This window comes from Nematolebias whitei, chromosome 7 (assembly GCF_014905685.2).
Source record: "Nematolebias whitei isolate Nwh7 chromosome 7, NemWhi1, whole genome shotgun sequence".
In the NCBI taxonomy this organism is placed as follows: domain Eukaryota; kingdom Metazoa; phylum Chordata; class Actinopteri; order Cyprinodontiformes; family Rivulidae; genus Nematolebias; species Nematolebias whitei.
This window is the reverse complement of record NC_056504.1, coordinates 24,423,401-24,440,293: the sequence shown is the minus strand read 5'-3', so window position 1 is coordinate 24,440,293 and position 16,893 is coordinate 24,423,401. Positions and strand designations below refer to the sequence as shown.

The 16,893-nt window shown below is 43.3% G+C and overlaps 1 protein-coding gene across 1 annotated transcript in view; it reads left to right on the top strand.

The window, feature by feature from the left end:
• The window catches only part of pfkfb2b (6-phosphofructo-2-kinase/fructose-2,6-biphosphatase 2b), a 23,039-nt gene extending 7,330 nt beyond the window's left edge, over window positions 1-15,709 (top strand). Inside the window, exons 4-17 of the mRNA XM_037679316.1 lie at window positions 629-725; window positions 1,439-1,505; window positions 1,631-1,705; window positions 1,831-1,887; window positions 2,006-2,130; window positions 6,916-7,123; window positions 7,345-7,491; window positions 8,201-8,305; window positions 9,189-9,318; window positions 9,394-9,456; window positions 9,538-9,602; window positions 10,796-10,963; window positions 11,547-11,569; window positions 15,570-15,709. Coding sequence (XP_037535244.1) covers window positions 629-725; window positions 1,439-1,505; window positions 1,631-1,705; window positions 1,831-1,887; window positions 2,006-2,130; window positions 6,916-7,123; window positions 7,345-7,491; window positions 8,201-8,305; window positions 9,189-9,318; window positions 9,394-9,456; window positions 9,538-9,602; window positions 10,796-10,963; window positions 11,547-11,569; window positions 15,570-15,639 — 1,400 coding nt within the window. The 3' untranslated portion in view covers window positions 15,640-15,709. The remainder of the gene's footprint in view (window positions 1-628; window positions 726-1,438; window positions 1,506-1,630; window positions 1,706-1,830; window positions 1,888-2,005; window positions 2,131-6,915; window positions 7,124-7,344; window positions 7,492-8,200; window positions 8,306-9,188; window positions 9,319-9,393; window positions 9,457-9,537; window positions 9,603-10,795; window positions 10,964-11,546; window positions 11,570-15,569) is intronic.
• Window positions 15,710-16,893: the final 1,184 nt, after the last annotated feature.

Sequence of the window (16,893 nt, the reverse complement as noted above, 5' to 3'; positions counted from 1 at the left end):
GTGTGTGTGTGTGTGTGTGTGTGTGTGTGTGTGTGTGTGTTTGTTTTAACACACTTATTATTATTATTTTTTTTTAAATATCCAGTGTTTTCCTGCATGTTTTCCATTTTTGTAAATAAATTCTACATCCTGCATATATTTGTATCTCCCTCATGTTTGCTATTTGTTTTAAAAGTGATTTTACAGCTTTGGCTAAATGCACAGTTTATTGTGTAGTTATTATTTAGCAGCTAAATAACAATATTTTAAATCTGGCCGCTGATTTGGATCTTTGCTCGTTATTCACGGATCAAGCAGAAACTGATGTCTGCAGAAACTAATGACATTTATCAGAGCAGTTTGACTTATTTCATAAAAAGATTGTGAACAGGGAGTAGTGTTTTATTTTTTTTAATTTAAACGGTCAAGAAACCACTCACTTTACTGTGTGTGTGTGGGGTGGGGGGGACATGCATGTGTAGCATTATATATGCTGAAATTTTCAGAGTTTAATACATTTATAATTAAGTAAAAGGCTTTGTCAATGTTACTTTAAATAATCTAATTATCTAAAAAAAAAAAAATGTCACACTAGCAGCTTTTCACAATAAAAGCTGTCACCACCGTGAGTGTCTGTCTGTATTTACAGTCTTTAACTTAGGCGTGTACCGCAGAGAGGCAGTCAGAGCTTACAAGTCCTACGATTTCTTTCGCCACGACAACGAAGAAGCCATGAAAATAAGAAAGTAAGTTCCACTCATGTGTTTGTACTTGTCTCTTCAGCCTCTGTAAAATATATTGATCTATGTGGTGGTCAGAAAAACTACATCTTTGCCGTTTGAGTATGCAGTTTTGTACAGAAATCATTTTATCAGACTCTTCTACTGCAACAGTGACTAAGCTGTTTGGGGGTTTTGGCCACAAGTCAATATTCAGCCATGGTCAGCCAAGTGTTTGTGCCACCTTATACCGATACACACACAGGCACGTGACAAATTATTTTGTGTTTTTAATGTGCTGAGTTCTCCACAAAGATTACCCAGAAGAAACAAGGCCTTCTTCCCTCGTGGTTTTATCTGATGGTAGAGTAATTGAAATGGAGTTCTTAATAAGCTTGACTATCATGACAATATGACCGGCCCTTGACAGCGTCCCTCTGCTGAATTGTGACCCAGATATGAAACAAGCTGCCGCTGTCACTCTCAAGCTGAAGGGTGTAGTACGGCTCTCCAGCCAGGAGCAAACAGGGAACAGGAAAAATGTTTGGGATTTTAGTGCTTCAGTTTTTGCCTTCAACAATTCTGAATGTTTTGGGTTTATCGTCAGCGTTTGCCCAAGCCTGAGCAGACATTATAACTGTATTCACTTCACAAAGCACCTTTTTTGTCAGATTATTCATAAAGAAGATGTTATCCAGTGCCTGTGGAAGACCAGTGATTGTGTTCTGCCTCCCTTGCAGGCAGTGTGCTCTGGTGGCTCTGCAGGATGTGAAGGAGTACCTGATGGAGGAGGGGGGTCAAATTGCAGTGAGTCATCTTTTTATATATTTTATGAGCATCTGACTTGTTTTGAACTTTTGTAAAATACCTCGAACAGAGGCCTTAATGCGGCCACATCCTAAGAAACATTTCTCATTTTGCTCTCGTTTCAGGTTTTTGATGCAACAAACACAACGAGAGAACGACGGGATCTAATCCAGGATTTTGTGAAGGAGAACGCCTTCAAGGTTAAACAGTATTATGTCATCTGTTCTCCTTGGCGTTTAAGTAATAAACCTATCTATACCTCTTTTAATGAACAAATGTACTGACGTAGTTCTTTATCCCAGGAATAATTAAACTTTTGTTTTAGGTGTTCTTTGTCGAGTCGGTGTGTGACGATCCAGATGTCATCGCTGCAAATATTCTGGTATGATTTGATCTCAGCTGCTTCCTTTCATCTTTATACTGTAGATTCCTAATCTAATAACACTCAGTGAGAGCAGGGAGTGCCCTGCGTGTTCACAGCCTTTGAACGTCTGCTGCAGGAAGTAAAAGTTTCCAGTCCGGACTATCCTGAAAACCACAGAGAGAGAGTGATGGAGGACTTCCTGAAACGCATTGAGTGCTACAAGGTCACTTATCAGCTGTTAGACCCTGATGACTATGACAAGTAAGAATTCATGAAATCACACCTTTTTTTTTTTTACATTAACCGTAAACATACAGTATTACTGGTCCTCCTTCACTATAGGTCAGGGGTTTGCAAAGTGCGGCTCTGGGGCCACATGTGGCTCTTTGGTCCCTCTGCAGAGGCTCCTTCAGGCTTTGACCAAAACTAAAATAAAACTGAATTTTATTTAAATGATTGCCAACAATGAAAATGGCTAGTTTTAGCAGACTTCCTGTCATTCTTAAATATGTGATGGATAGTATACCGGTAAATACAAGACATAAAACGTTGGTTACGTACTGTAACCCCAGATTCTATGAATATAGGCGTAGCCCTTTAAGGCTGTCGCTTAGTGGGTTTATGCCGTCATGTAGAGCATTACACTGAAAAATTTAGTCCACGCCCACCCCTCCAACGATATCGCTCTTGATTTAAAAGAGCTCATGATGTTTTAGGCATAAAGCTGGATTCAGTCTTAGATCAGCTGAGCTGCCATCAGCCTGAATTCCAAGACATGACGGAGCGACAGAGAGGGCAGATAAATCACTCACCCTCTTAGCGGATGTAAAAGCCAACAACAGGGCTGTTTAAAGAGACAGAATTTAATTGGAAACCTGATTCAGTAGCTCAGATGAAACTTAGATCAGGGCTTGCAGGACCAGCGTTAAGTCCCACTGTGGAACAAGTGGGCGTGAAACAGGCCTGCGTCTCTGTACACCTTTTAAAAAAACGCTTCATCAGCGGATGATTAAAAACTGTTCTGTCTCCGAAAACCTTTGTGACAAGAAGAGATGGCTGCAGCATATGTTTCAATCGTGCTGAACACCAAATTTCTGTACATCAGTTGCTGCAGAAAAGACAGCACACCGCCTAGAGGACATGAGGTGGCCTCTACACCTTTCTCTATACACCTTTTAAAAAACATTACATCAGCAAATGATTAAAAGCTGTTCTGTCCCCGAAAACTTTGTGACAGGAAGAGATGGCTGCAGCATACGTTTACTCGTGCTGAACGCCAGATTTCTGTCCATCAGCTGCTGCAGAAAGGACAACACGCCACCTAGTGGACATGAGGTGGCCTCTACACCTTTCTCTTTACACCTTTTAAAAAACACTTCATCAGCGGATGATTAAAAGCTGTTCTGTCCCCGAAACCTTCGTGACAGGAAGAGATGGCTGCAGCATACGTTTTAATCGTGCTGAACGCCAGATTTCTGTCCATCAGCTGTTGCAGAAAGGACGGCACACCACCTAGTGGACATGAAGTGGCCTCTACACCTTTCTCTGTACAGCAGCGCTGAAAGGCTGTCCACTTGATGTGAACAGCGCTGTGGTGGATACAGCCCGTGAATCCTGAATCGTACGCACTACATCTTGAGAGAGACCCATCCTCTCTAAGTGGATCCACTCAGTGGCCAGACCCAAAGGTGCTGGCCTATTCTGGGTAATTCTTGATCGCTCCTCCCGCCTGGAAGAGAGCGTCCTCCCTCCATGGCAGATTCCACGAGCGCCTCGATAACAGGTGTCATAGAACTGGGAACCATGATGCGTTCACGCGCTCGGGACAGAAGAGCTTTCAGTCCCTCCTCCTGAGCTCGGTTCAGAAACCATGATATCAAAGGGAGTGAAGGAAAGTGAAGAAGCATTTTGTCCCTAGCGGTGGTTCGTCCCATGGGCTCAGTGAGAACCATAGTTGACATTGAGCGTTCTCTCGTGTTGCAAACAGGTCCACAGCCGCTCGTACGATTTCTGCCGTGTCTGAGCCATCAGCTCTGGATGGAGGGTCTCGGTCCCTGTGACGCAAAACGTCCTTGGACATCACATCCGCCCCCTGTTCAGAACACTGGAGATGTACACTGCTCTGATGGAGAGCAGATTTGAGTGCCCCACACAGCATCTGTCTCCCAATGTGGAACATTTGGGTGGAGCGCATACACCTCCTGCCAGTTATGTATGCAACAATCACTTGCTGTCTGTGTGAATCAAAAACCTGATGATTCCGCAGCACAGAAGCAAAGTGTTGAATCACATTCAAAACCCGTGCGACACTCTAAAAACATTTATATGGGCTGCTGTGTGGGGGACCACAGCGTCCCGACAGCTCGTTAAATGTATGTGCCTCTGTGAAGTCTGACATGTGTGACATAGGTCTGCTGACGGAAAACAGCTGATATCACTCAGCCGGTTTCACGTGAGTTGCACTGCTGCCACCTGTCTGGAGAAATTGGTCAGCAGCAACAGATGTCCAGATAAAGCAGAATTCTCCTCCCTGCTTTGTGTGGCGGCTGCCGAGCGGCTTGACGCATTTTCATGGGAATGTTGTCTCACAGTTCAAAATTGACAAATCTAGGATAAATCTCATCTTTCCGGTCCATTGGGGCCAGGGAGTAACGAGAGTGGAACCCTGTGTTTTCCTCTCCTTCTGGGACCCTGGAAATTACATTTTAATCAGAATTTCCTGAGCTTCTGCGAGGGGGGACGAAATCTGTTCTAGAGATGACAGAAAACATCTCTAGAGTTCCTCCGAACGGGGGTTTTGAGCTGTACTGCAGCGTGAATCCCCTGCTGATAATGGTTCATCTATCCGTCTGGAGCGCGTGCTCGTTGCCACTCCGCGTAACGTCCGCTTACTGTGGGTGCAGCGCTCAGGCTGCGGCTCATATCCGTGCTGCCGCTCTGCATAACGCTCGGGGAGCAGGTGTGCGTTACGTGGTACGTAATGCCTCACCCCTCCACCGCTGTCATGTGTCGCAAAGACGCGCTCCGCACACTCATGGGGAGACTTTTATGAAAAAGGCTCTGAAAAACATTTCCGTGCCGTGCTCAGGCTGTGGGCTTGCATCTACGTTGATGTGAGCCGATGTGCGCTGAAGAGTCGTGTGTGTACACCCTTGTCGACGCGGTGTCTTAGGCGAGGATTGTCGCGGGGGCGCGCGTTTGACACTGGTGCGGTCAGGAAACAGCGCGCGGCGCCGGTTGAGGGCGAGGTTTACCACTGGACTCAGTCTGCAGAACACGTTCATTCTTAGCTGCGAATCACGTGAGCTTTTGAGTGATTCATCGAACTGCAGTGTTATTTTAGAAAGCCTTCTTCGAGGATGAATGAAAGGAGCTGCTGTGAGGCGTGTGAAAAACTTTTGACGCCACGGGAGCGTGTGTTTGACACCACTGCAGTGAGATGCGTGTCGCTCCTGCCGAGAGCGAGATACGTTACTGGGCTCGTATAGCGATCTCACGTTTACGTTGACGTGAGCGGCGGGCGCTGAGAAGCTGCGTGCGCACCCTCATAACGCAGCGCCGTATGGGTGAAGACTGCTCGCGCCACGGGAGCGCGCGTTGGCACCGCTTGTGAGGGGTGTGCAGCTTGGCTGAAAAACGAGTTATTCCACTGAGACTCATTGTGGGGGCCACACTCACTTATGACTGTTGTGTTATGCAGGCGTCTCGCCTTGTTTGGAGCGACAGTGATTGAAAGAACCTTTAAAAGGCCAGCGGCTCATTTGTGTGGAGTGTGTGTGACGGAGCTGTCAGGTCATCCGAGCTGACAGACTGGCTAAAAGACACTTTTGTCATAAAATGATGTTATTTCCCACATTCGTGTCATCTTCACACACATCCCACAAACCGTCATTCAGTCAGCTCTCCCTAAGCTCTGCGGTTTGTTGTCCTAGGACGCCACCTGCTGGTGATCTCCGGGAAAAACTGACTTCTGGGTGCTAGGGATGTCTGACAGGTGAGGCTGGCGTAGCAGAGTGGGGAAGCATTGTGCAACCGTGGAACATCTTGAAAATGATCCCTCGTTGGTTTTGGCCCTCCAACAAAAAGCTTTCTGCAGCTCCTCCGAGACGGAGGTGGAGTGACGGGCCAGAAGAACCTCTGGGAAACCTCGTCCTCCGGCTGCGATGCAAGACCAGCAGACAACAAAGAGGCGCACCGGTTGAGGATGATGTCAGCTGCCTTGCAGAGGCACGTCTCCTCCCACCTCATGGATGTTGTACGCCAACAGCGTAACGTGTTGTTCGCTGCGGCCGCCTGGAACGCAAGCTGGTGAGCTCAGTTGGAGAGCGACGTCACCGTCTGGTTATGCTTATCCAGAGGTGAGGGACGCTGGTCCAACCTGGACATCTTGCTCCGAAAAAAAAAAAAACCTCCGTCAAGGCTCGGCTCCCTGGGGCACTGAGGGAATTTCTGCTCGGTGAAAACCCCTCCGCTCTGGTGATGGGCACGGATGTGGGAACCAGCGCCCTAATCTACCAGGAACCGGCTGCGGCAACTACATCCAAAATGTAGTTGGATATCCAACAAACTGGCCTAATTTTATACTGTTTTTAACATCATGCTTTAAGTAGGATACTTAATTCTTCAACAATTAAGAGAACTCCAATCGACCTGCTGAGTTCCATGTTTGAATTTTTATAAAATTCTTAAAAATTATATATTTTTTTCTTTCTTTACATGAATCTGGTCTTTTATTTTGTAATAAAATGTAAAACTATCAATAAATGTTAATAATAGTAAGACTTTTATTTTATAATATCACTCCCACTGGCTGGAAAAGCCATCTCCAACAGACTTGTATTGGCCCATGTGCCACCAGTGGACCATACACAGTTGTAGCAGGTTTTGCAGCTCCAGACATCATAATTAGTAAGCAAAGTGGTAGCTCTTTTTATCACAAAGTTTGCAGACCCCTGCTATAACTTTATTTTAAGCACCATTATCGCTGACATTACAGAAGAGAAACACTAGATGGTGACAATAAACACATTTCATTGGCTCCTACAGGGACCTCTCCTTTATCAAGGTGATCAACGTGGGACAGCGTTTTCTGGTGAACCGGGTGCAGGACTACATTCAGAGCAAAATAGTTTACTACCTCATGAACATACAGGTGCACTCCCACTCCATCTACCTGTGTCGACATGGGGAGAGCAACCACAATGTCCAGGGACGCATCGGAGGAGACTCTGAACTTTCTCCTCGGGGGAAACAGGTACGATACCTTTCTCTCCCCTTTGTAATCCTCCTCTTCTGAACTGCATACCAGAGTCTATAGATGGGAAAGTGGATAAAACTTAACTGAAGTTTATACCCAAGTCTTGACCTTTGCTTCATCAAACCTATTCATTTACCAGTTCCCCCAAACAGGATGATGATGAAGCAGAAATACCACTGATGATGAACAGAAAGCTTTTTTCTGTCTCTCATCCCCAGTTCGCCCATGCTCTGCGGGACTTTATCGACAAGCATAGGCTGTCAGACCTGAAGGTGTGGACGAGTCAGCTGAGGAGGACCATCCAGACGGCCGAAGAGCTCGGAGTGCCATATGAGCAGTGGAAAATCCTCAACGAGATTGATGCTGTCAGTGGATAGTCATTCAGCTCACTGGTTTAATGCTTTCATGCTTTTTGTTGGTTTGGAAGAAACAAACTGTATTTTGAACAACAACAAAAAATTCTGAGAAAATATGCAAGTTTAGATGTGATCATTTTACCAATTTCCATCCCAAAATATCCCAAATACAAACAAAAGTGTGAAAAAAAAAACTTGCAGTCACAGAAAATAAGAACAGTTTTATTTGCAGTAAGAAAATTAAAGCATTCAGCTTTTTTGTGATAAATGTACTTCAAATATTTGCCTGTATGATTTTCTTTACTGATATACCAAACAAGAATATGATTTTATTATAAAGCATCTTCTCTAGTCATGATTGTTTAGTAATAAAACATTAATATAAAACTGAATGAGCACTTTGTCTAGATGTGTTATGGCCAACAACCAAAGGCTAAAATGAAATGAGAGTAGTTTGGTCATATTTCGCTTAAATTCGTTTATGGTTTTCTCAAGGACAGGTGAGGTGCTTATAATTACCGCCAATATGTGCTTTTTTTTTTTTTTTTTTTTTTTTTTTAATCTGGTATAGGCTCAAAATTTAGGCATTTTTTAAAATTGGGCTACTTTTCTGCACAATCTTGAAACTTGTCTTTTAATATTTTCATTGAAACATCTTTTGTTGATGATGTAACTTTTGCAGTAATGTGACAGTAAATGTTTTGCTGTCATTTCCCAGGGTGTATGTGAGGAGATGACCTATCAAATGATCCAGGAGACATTCCCAGAAGAGTTTTCTATGAGGGACCAGGACAAATACCATTATCGTTACCCAGGAGGAGAGGTGACCAGCAATGATTCTCACAACCAATTATTTCCTGAATTTATCTAGTCTGCAGCTTGTTCATGCTAAAACAGTCCATTTCACAACATAGTTCTAGAATTGCGCCGCTCGGGGTGGCCGCATGTTGGAGTAGCTCTGTTATATTCATTCTGAGTTATTGCTTTTGAAAACTTTAATTCCTCTTTTATTCTGGATGTAAATCACTTTTTCAGACGATTACTTCCTCTGGTATCGGATGCTGTGCAGCTGGAAGGGTTTTTACTGAAAACTTTTTACTTTTGGGCATTTGTTATGATGCGTAACCATGGCAACAAGGTGTTTTTTTTTTAACAACCAGGAACAGCGGATTAACATCTCAAAAGCTCAAATACCTCAACTACAGCCCCAAATCCCAAATGAGTTGAAAAGGAGGTGCCGTGGATTTCCGTCAACCTGGCAGTGGTGCTCGTGTACCTGACCACCGAGATCCTGGAGCTGGTGAGAAACTTGGCTTATGACAACGGGAAGACTGAGACCCCGGCACCTTAAGCTGTCTGTCCATGGTGACAAGGAGCTCAGCAGACTGCTGGGAGCAGCAACCATTGCTCAGGGAGGAATTCTGCTGGCATTTGGGCAGTCCTGCTGCCCAGGAGGACCGAGAGGCCCGCTGGATCTGACAGCAAGCTGGATCCAGGTGGACGGATCAGTATCTGTGGCCAGATTCTTCGGCTTCACTGCAGGAGATCCTTCCTGCCCACAGCTATCAGCATCCAACAATTCTTGAATGAAACCAGGATCATTAACTAAGACAACACTTAATTTCCCTTTGGGATTAATAAAGTATTTTTGAATTTGAATAATGGTTAGTTTCTTGTGCAAGAAATTGTCTTGTGTTTCCTCTCAGTCCTACCAGGATCTGGTACAGCGTTTGGAGCCAGTTATCATGGAGCTGGAGAGGCAGGGCAATGTGTTGGTTATCTGCCACCAGGCTGTCATGCGCTGTCTCTTGGCTTACTTCCTGGACAAGGGCGCAGGTCAGATGAACACATATTCACACAACAGATCTCACAAGAAACCAATTATAAACCCCTTCGGTCTTCGTTCCACAGAAGATCTTCCATACATGAAATGCCCCCTGCACACGGTGCTCAAACTCACTCCTGTTGCGTACGGTAGGTCTTCACCTGGAAATGTGACTGTTGCAACAACGAACGTGAACACACTCTGATTATATTTGATCTTTGAACTTCTAGGTTGTAAAGTGGAGATGTTTTCTCTGAATGTGGAGGCCGTAAACACTCATCGAGACCGACCGCTTGTGAGTTTAAGCGACAAATGCAAATATGTTGCTGCTTCTGTTTACATGCAGCCTTGTTGGATTCAAACATTATAGGAGATTTAGCTGAGCACATTTTCACTGCAGCTGCTTCAGGATCCCCTCTGAGGCTTTGCTTCCTTGATGCCTTGTCCACAGCCCCTGGTTTGTTTCGCACCCTTTATCTTTAACCTTCAAAAACCTGCTTGATTTGAGCTGTGAGCCTTAGGGTGCATTCACACTAGCCCTGTTTAGTCCGCTTTAATTGAACTCTAGCTCGTTTTCCTAGAAAGTCCGGTTCGTTTAGGGAGGTGTGAACACACCATTGGACTCTGTCACGGAACAAAAAGGCGAACTCTGGCCCGGGCTAAAACCTAGGTCTCAGTCCGGTAGAAACGAACTCCAGCACGGTTCGAGTACAGTGTGAATGCAAACAGACCAGACCCCGCTCCGCAGGGTAAACAAACACGCATTGCTCTGACCTTATATGGAGCCTTCAGCTGCCTTGTGTGGAAAAACAATATTCTCCATGGTCTTCTGTCTCATCTTCTGCTCATGCTAAGTCCATTTTTGAAAAATGACAAAATATAACTCCTAAAACTGCTAAAACGATGCCACTTCGTTTTTATTTTTATTTACAGAAGAAGAAGACGTGTCTTCAGAGGTTTTTGTGTCGTTTCTTTCAGTAGTTCTTGGTGCAGCGCCCCCACAGGCGAGCAGGGGAATAGGTTGGTTCAACAGGTTGACTCGACTGCACAGTGCAGTGTGAATGCAAACGCACCAGCTCAAATGTAAACAAAAGGTCATGAATATTGGTCCCGAACCGAACCGAGTCTACCGGACTATCTGGTGTGAAAACGACCTTAGTCTTATCTCAGTAGAGGCTATGGCTGCTCATGCCTATTGCTTTGGCAGATTTAATCACTATCCTTACTCTAGTTGCATTTTGATATTTAAATTTAACATGAATACTTGAAAGACTAAATTGATTCATTTCAGACCCATGTTTTTGTAAAAAGAATTATGTTGGTGCAGGTGTTTACTGTATCTGTCCAGTTAGGGCTCCACCTTGTCTATTTATTAATCCCTGTTTTGTGCAGGCATTTCGTTTGTGTCCTGTGTGTGGGGTCCCTCGGTCTCAAATGTTCCCCAGTCTAATTTCCTTTAACACTTGCGGTATTTCGTCCTCCAACTAGGGTAACATTCCAAGGGGCTCGGCTCTCATACATCGCCGGAATAGTTACACTCCCTTGTCCAGTCATGACCAGGTGAAGCGGCCCAGGCTCTACAGCGTGGGTAACCAGCCATGGCTACCGCTCGCCCCCACGCCATCGGCTCTGATGCCAGAGGGACCGCAAAGCCAAGTTAGTGACAGAGTTACAGGCTAACCCTCTAAATCTGTCACCATCAGCTGTAATCAGTCACCTCCTGCCACAGCTGTAACCCTGTATTTTATTCCCTTGTCTCAGTTTTGGATCTTCTTAGTGATGCATCTTGCAACTAATGTACATGGAATTCATCCCTGAATCTCCTTTTCTTTCCCAGGGCATGCTGTGCATCGTGAACCACTCCTTCCTTGTTTGTTTTGCATGGTCTTTGCCTCATGATTTCACAATTTTCAGCTTGAATATGCACAACTGCATGCCAACTCTTTGCTGACAAAAGCTCATTATGAAATTAAAATTTACTGTTAGCAAAAGACAAACAAATATAAATTGTAATTTATGCTAGATTTTGTTCAAAATAACATAATTTGTTTCCAAATTCTGCAATTTCTACCATCATCATACAAGTTAGAGAGAGACAATGACGTTGCTACATCAAAAAGTAGAACCACACGTGTTCGTTGTGTCATCGTTGGTCTTGCCGTGCGAGTACTGTGCTTCTGCTCTTCTCCACATTTCTATCTCTTTTTCTTTCTCGGCTTTCTCCAAACCTGTCTTACAGACTCGGACAAGTAGCAGTTGTCTGTGAGTATTTTGGAGACTTAGTATTTGTTCCCAACTTTTCATTTTCCATTCTTTACCATCCTTCAACTCACGGCACTAAAATGCATAACATACATATGTTGTGTAAATTCTTAATTTTTATTATCTTTTTACAGTTTTCAGTTTTCAGAATTTTCTAATGTCTTTCTGCAGTAAAAGTTTTTGTCAACTTATTTTTGCACCAGTAGCCTTATCAGGAACACACGGCCATGTATTGATGATTTCATATTTTAATAAATAATTGCATTTAATTAATTTACCCAAAATGGTTTGACGTTACTTCCTCTTTTTAATACTTTCATAGTAAACATAACTGCCAGACAACCACCAGACTATACATTAAACAAATGTTGTAGATTTTTAAAGTCTGGTGGTGTTTTGGTGCTCTTAAGGATTCTATACTATATTTTTAACAAATCACTGTCTCCTTTCAGACCTGGCACTACAGGTCCTTCTCAAAAAATTAGCATATTGTGATAAAGGTCATTATTTTCCATAATGTAATGATAAAAATGAAACTTTCATATATTTCAGATTCATTGCACACCAACTGAAATATTTCAGGTCTTTAATTGTTTTAATACTGATGATTATGGCATACAGCTCATGAAAACTCAAAATGCCTGTCCCAAAAAATTAGCATATTTCATCCCATCAATGAAAGACAAGTGTTTTTAATACAAAAAACGCCAACCTTCAAATAATCATGTTATGCACTCAATACTTGGTCGGGAATCCTTTTGCATGAATGACTGCTTCAATGCGGCGTGGCATGGAGGCAATCAGCCTGTGGCACTGCTGAGGTGTTATGGAGGCCCAGGATGCTTCGATAGCGGCCTTAAGTTCATCCAGAGTGTTGGGTCTTGCGTCTCTCAACTTTCTCTTCACAATATCCCACAGGTTCTCTATGGGGTTCAGGTCAGGAGAGTTGGCAGGCCAATTGAGCACAGTAATACCATGGTCAGTAAACCATTTATCAGTGGTTTTGGCACTGTGAGCAGGTGCCAGGTCATGCTGAAAAATGAAATCTTCATCTCCATAAAGCTTTTCAGCAGATGGAAGCATGAAGTGCTCCAAAATCTCCTGATAGCAAGCTGCATTGACCCTGCCCTTGATAAAACACAGTGGACCAACACCAGCAGCTGACATGGCACCCCAGACCATCACTGACTGTGGGTGCTTCACACTGGACTTCTGGCATTTTGGTATTTCCTTCTCCCCAGTCTTCCTCCAGACTCTGGCACCTTGATTTCCGAATGACATGCAAAATTTGCTTTCATCCGAAAAAAGTACTTTGGACCACTGAGCAACAGTCCAGTGCTGCTTCGCTGTAGCCCAGGTCAGGCGCTTCTGCCGCTGTTTCTGGTTCAAAAGTGGCTTGACCTGGGGAATGCGGCACCTGCAGCACATTTCCTGCACACGCCTTTGCATTGTGGCTCTGGATGTTTCTACTCCAGACTCAGTCCACTGCTTCTGCAGGTCCCCCAAGGTCTGGAATCGGCCCTTCTCCACAATCCTCCTCAGGGTCCGGCCACCTCTTCTTGTTGTGCAGCGTTTTCTGCCACACTTTTCCCTTCCCACAGACTTCCCACTGAAGTGCCTTGATACAGCACTCTGGGGACAGCCTATTAGTTCAGCAATTTCTTTCTGTGTCTTACCCTCTTGCTTGAGGGTGTCATTGATGGCCTTCTGGACAGCAGTCAGGTCGGCAGTCTTACCCATGATTGCGGTTTTGAGTAATGAACAAGGCTGGGAGTTTTTAAAAGCCTCAGGAATCTTTTGCAGGTGTTTAGAGTTATGTCGTTGATTCAGATGGTTAGGTTAATAGCTTGTTTAGCAAACCTTTTCATGATATGCTAATTTTTTGGGACAGGCATTTTGGGTTTTCATGAGCTGTATGCCATAATCATCAGTATTAAAACAATTAAAGACCTGGAATATTTCAGTTGGTGTGCAATGAATCTGAAATATATGTAGATGAACATATACTGTGATATATTCATAAATTAAACGGATTCTTTCATTTTTCTGGACTGAATAATGTCGTGCATTGAATTTAATAAAATGTATCGTGAGACGTTAATTTTCTTTGACCCATCAAATGAATGCGGTCATTTATTTACAGAATCAAAGTTTAACATCACACATTTACATTAATTTGGCAAATTGAAAAATAACAACATGGCTAATTTAGCAAGCTGTACAATTAGAAACCATACGGCGATGGTTTCCCTTGCTTCCAGCTGTACAACAGACATTTCTGAAAATATCTGGAATGATTTCTAGCAGATAGAAGGGTTTTAAAGATGGAAATGAAGTTTAAGTTGAGAGAAAGGATGGATGAGGGAAATGTGTGTGTCGGCATCAGAACGGCACTCTCCGGTGAACTCCTAGCTTCTTCCTCGGTACACTTAGGTGGTATAAATCAACTCTTTACCTGGAGGAGATGTCTCCACTGGTACGAAGTTCCATTTAACGCACCCTTTCAGCGTCTCCGTAGGAACAGCTGTGAATCGTCCGAAGTAGTGACGGTACTTGTTCGACACAAGTTCACCTCTTGGTGGACTCACAAGAGGAGTAAGTCCGTCAGGAGTTCCACTCAGAGGTGGAAGATGTCAAAATCCCACAAGACTCAGAAGAACTGCGGATCATGTCGGGATTCTCCTGTTTTCTCCAGCACTTCTCGGTTCGGTTCTGCTCCCAGAACTGAACTTCTCTCCCACCGCACTCGACTGGAGCTGGCGCTTGAAGCTGGAACCGACTGAAGCCCCAGGAAGTACCGACATTTAAAGAGTTCTATTTCCGGTTCATTTGGGAGGTTCCTGATTGGTCAAAATCGACCAGACAGGGGTGTGTTTTTGTGACGTAAGAGGTCACTAGAAGTCAGAAAAACAGCAAGAATGTTATGGAACAGATTGAAAATGTTTTAAAGACAGACGAGAGGAATATTTAGGCGAGTTGGGGGAAAACAGGTGCCAGCCTCTATATTTACGTCTGAGAGGATTTAAAAACATGACAGTTCGTTCCAACAACTTGTTTGCGTTTAACTCCAACCTTGGACCAACTTACACTTGCTCATTCAAAGACAGAAAATCAGAAAATGCATAATTATTCTGTAACAGACCTTAACGTGATTTCTACTTTGCATGAGGATTAAAAATCACTAATACTGTTTCACAGTTGATTAAAAATGAGTAGTTCACTTCAACATTTAAAAATGGTTTGAACTAAACACACTTTGATTATCAAACATTTGTAAAATAGTAATGATAATAAAAAGAGAGTGTTCTTTCAATTGATCAGTGCAGGGCACTTAGAAAGTCTCTGGATGAACTTAATCTTGTGTTTCTGGACTCAAATCAATGAAATACAGTTCTTGTTCCAGGAAGGCCCTCAAGGCCAGGACTTTGACCTGAGGCTTAGTTCACTACATATATGAAAGTTTCATTTTTATCATTACATTATGGAAAATAATGACCTTTATCACAATATGCTAATTTTTTGAGAAGGACCTGTATTTGTCCTGAGTGATCCAGATGCATTTGGACAGCACTAAATACAGGCAGACCTCCTTTGAAAATGGTCTGGACCCCTTTTATCAGCATACAGTGGTAGTCTGAGCACAATTTGCCCCGAGCCTTGATGTGGGACCACCTTCTGAACCGATGTGATCCCACACAAAAAGCAGTTATTGCCTGGACGTCCAGTCAAAGCTGACCACTTTCAATCAGACCACACAAGACAGAAGTGGAAAGGTCTGAATAATATGGCTAATTTACTTCACCTTACACAAATGTTTAATTTTCTAAATTGCCTAGGCTTCCAGAGAAGCTATTAGTTCAGGTATCTTGTAAATGAGTCCCCAAGGCTCAATGGGATTAACCTGTATGAATAAAGGTTGAATGAATTAGTTGCCACAAATTAAATCTACTGCTTCAATAAATTAATTTGTAAATGCTGGTCCCATGTCCTCTTTTCAAAGGAGTTCCTGTGTGAAGGAATCAACTTTGACAACGCCGAAGAAACTAGTGGTTGTGTCCGCTTCTGAGTGAAGGTTGGATCCCTTGTTTTTCCACCTTTCTTCATGTCACAGATTGTAAAGGTTCTTGAGTCTTTCATAAGTCACACAGTGGAAGCACTTGTCTTAACACTGATTACAGGATGAGGTCACCGAACAGTTCCTGATCAAGATATGAGAAGAAACTGTGCTACATGCTTATGCTTATCTTTAAGATGTCCATTTTTACTCTGCATTTTCAGACATTTGAAACCTGTTTATAACACTATTGCATGTACACCAACCAGAACGCACTGTATTGCAGAGCTGTTTAATTGTTCTCACTGTAAATGCAGCAATGCCTTACTTAACTTCCATCAGCTTTTCAAAATGCTACAGAATGTAACAAGATCAAGATATGCATTTTATCTTGTGGATCTGTTTTTGCTACTGCAAAGTAAACATTAGGTACATGCTATATCAATATATTTATAATACACATCTATATGTATAATGTGCATATATTTACAAAATGTCAATGTAGGTTGTTGAGTATCTATTAAATTTTATCTTGGCAGAATCGAATCAAAATATTGTTCAATCTTCCTAGCTTTATTGGGAATATTTTTATCAGCTGTTATAAAACGTTGGTTACGTACTGTAACCCCAGATTCTATGAGTATAGGCGTAGCCCTCGCTAGTGGGTTTTAGCCTGTCATGCAACGCATCGCAATGAAAAGTTTAGTCCACGCCCACCTGTTGTGTGGGCCCCACCCGGTCCGTATAAATTACGTTAAGAGTGGGTAATCGGCTACCAAATAGCTTTTTCTTCAGCCATTTAGGAGCCAGTGAGGCCCGATGCTTAAAGGACTACGCCTATACTCATAGAATCTGGGGTACGTAACCAACGTTCTATTTCGTATAGGCTTCGCCCTTTAAGGCCCCCGCTAGTATGTTAAAAGGCGAAGCATGATGTGGTCCTCGCCTCACTGGGTCCATTCGAACACCATATGAAGTGCCTGCTTGCCCAAAAAATGTCTTGTCACTCAGCTCTCCATGAGCGTAATTGCGCGTTGCGTAATTACGCGTACCATGCACAGACGTGTGCTGCGTAGTTGCGCGTTCTGAGTGAACGCCCCAGAAAGTTTTCAACGGGAAAAAGAAGAGGCTGAAAAAGGCCAAGCAGAAAACCAAGCAGATCCACGGTTCTTCAATACGAACAGATTAATAATAATAAGTGAACTGATTATTAATCAAATGAACTGATTGATAACAATAAATGGAAATAGTAAATGGACTGTACTTATAT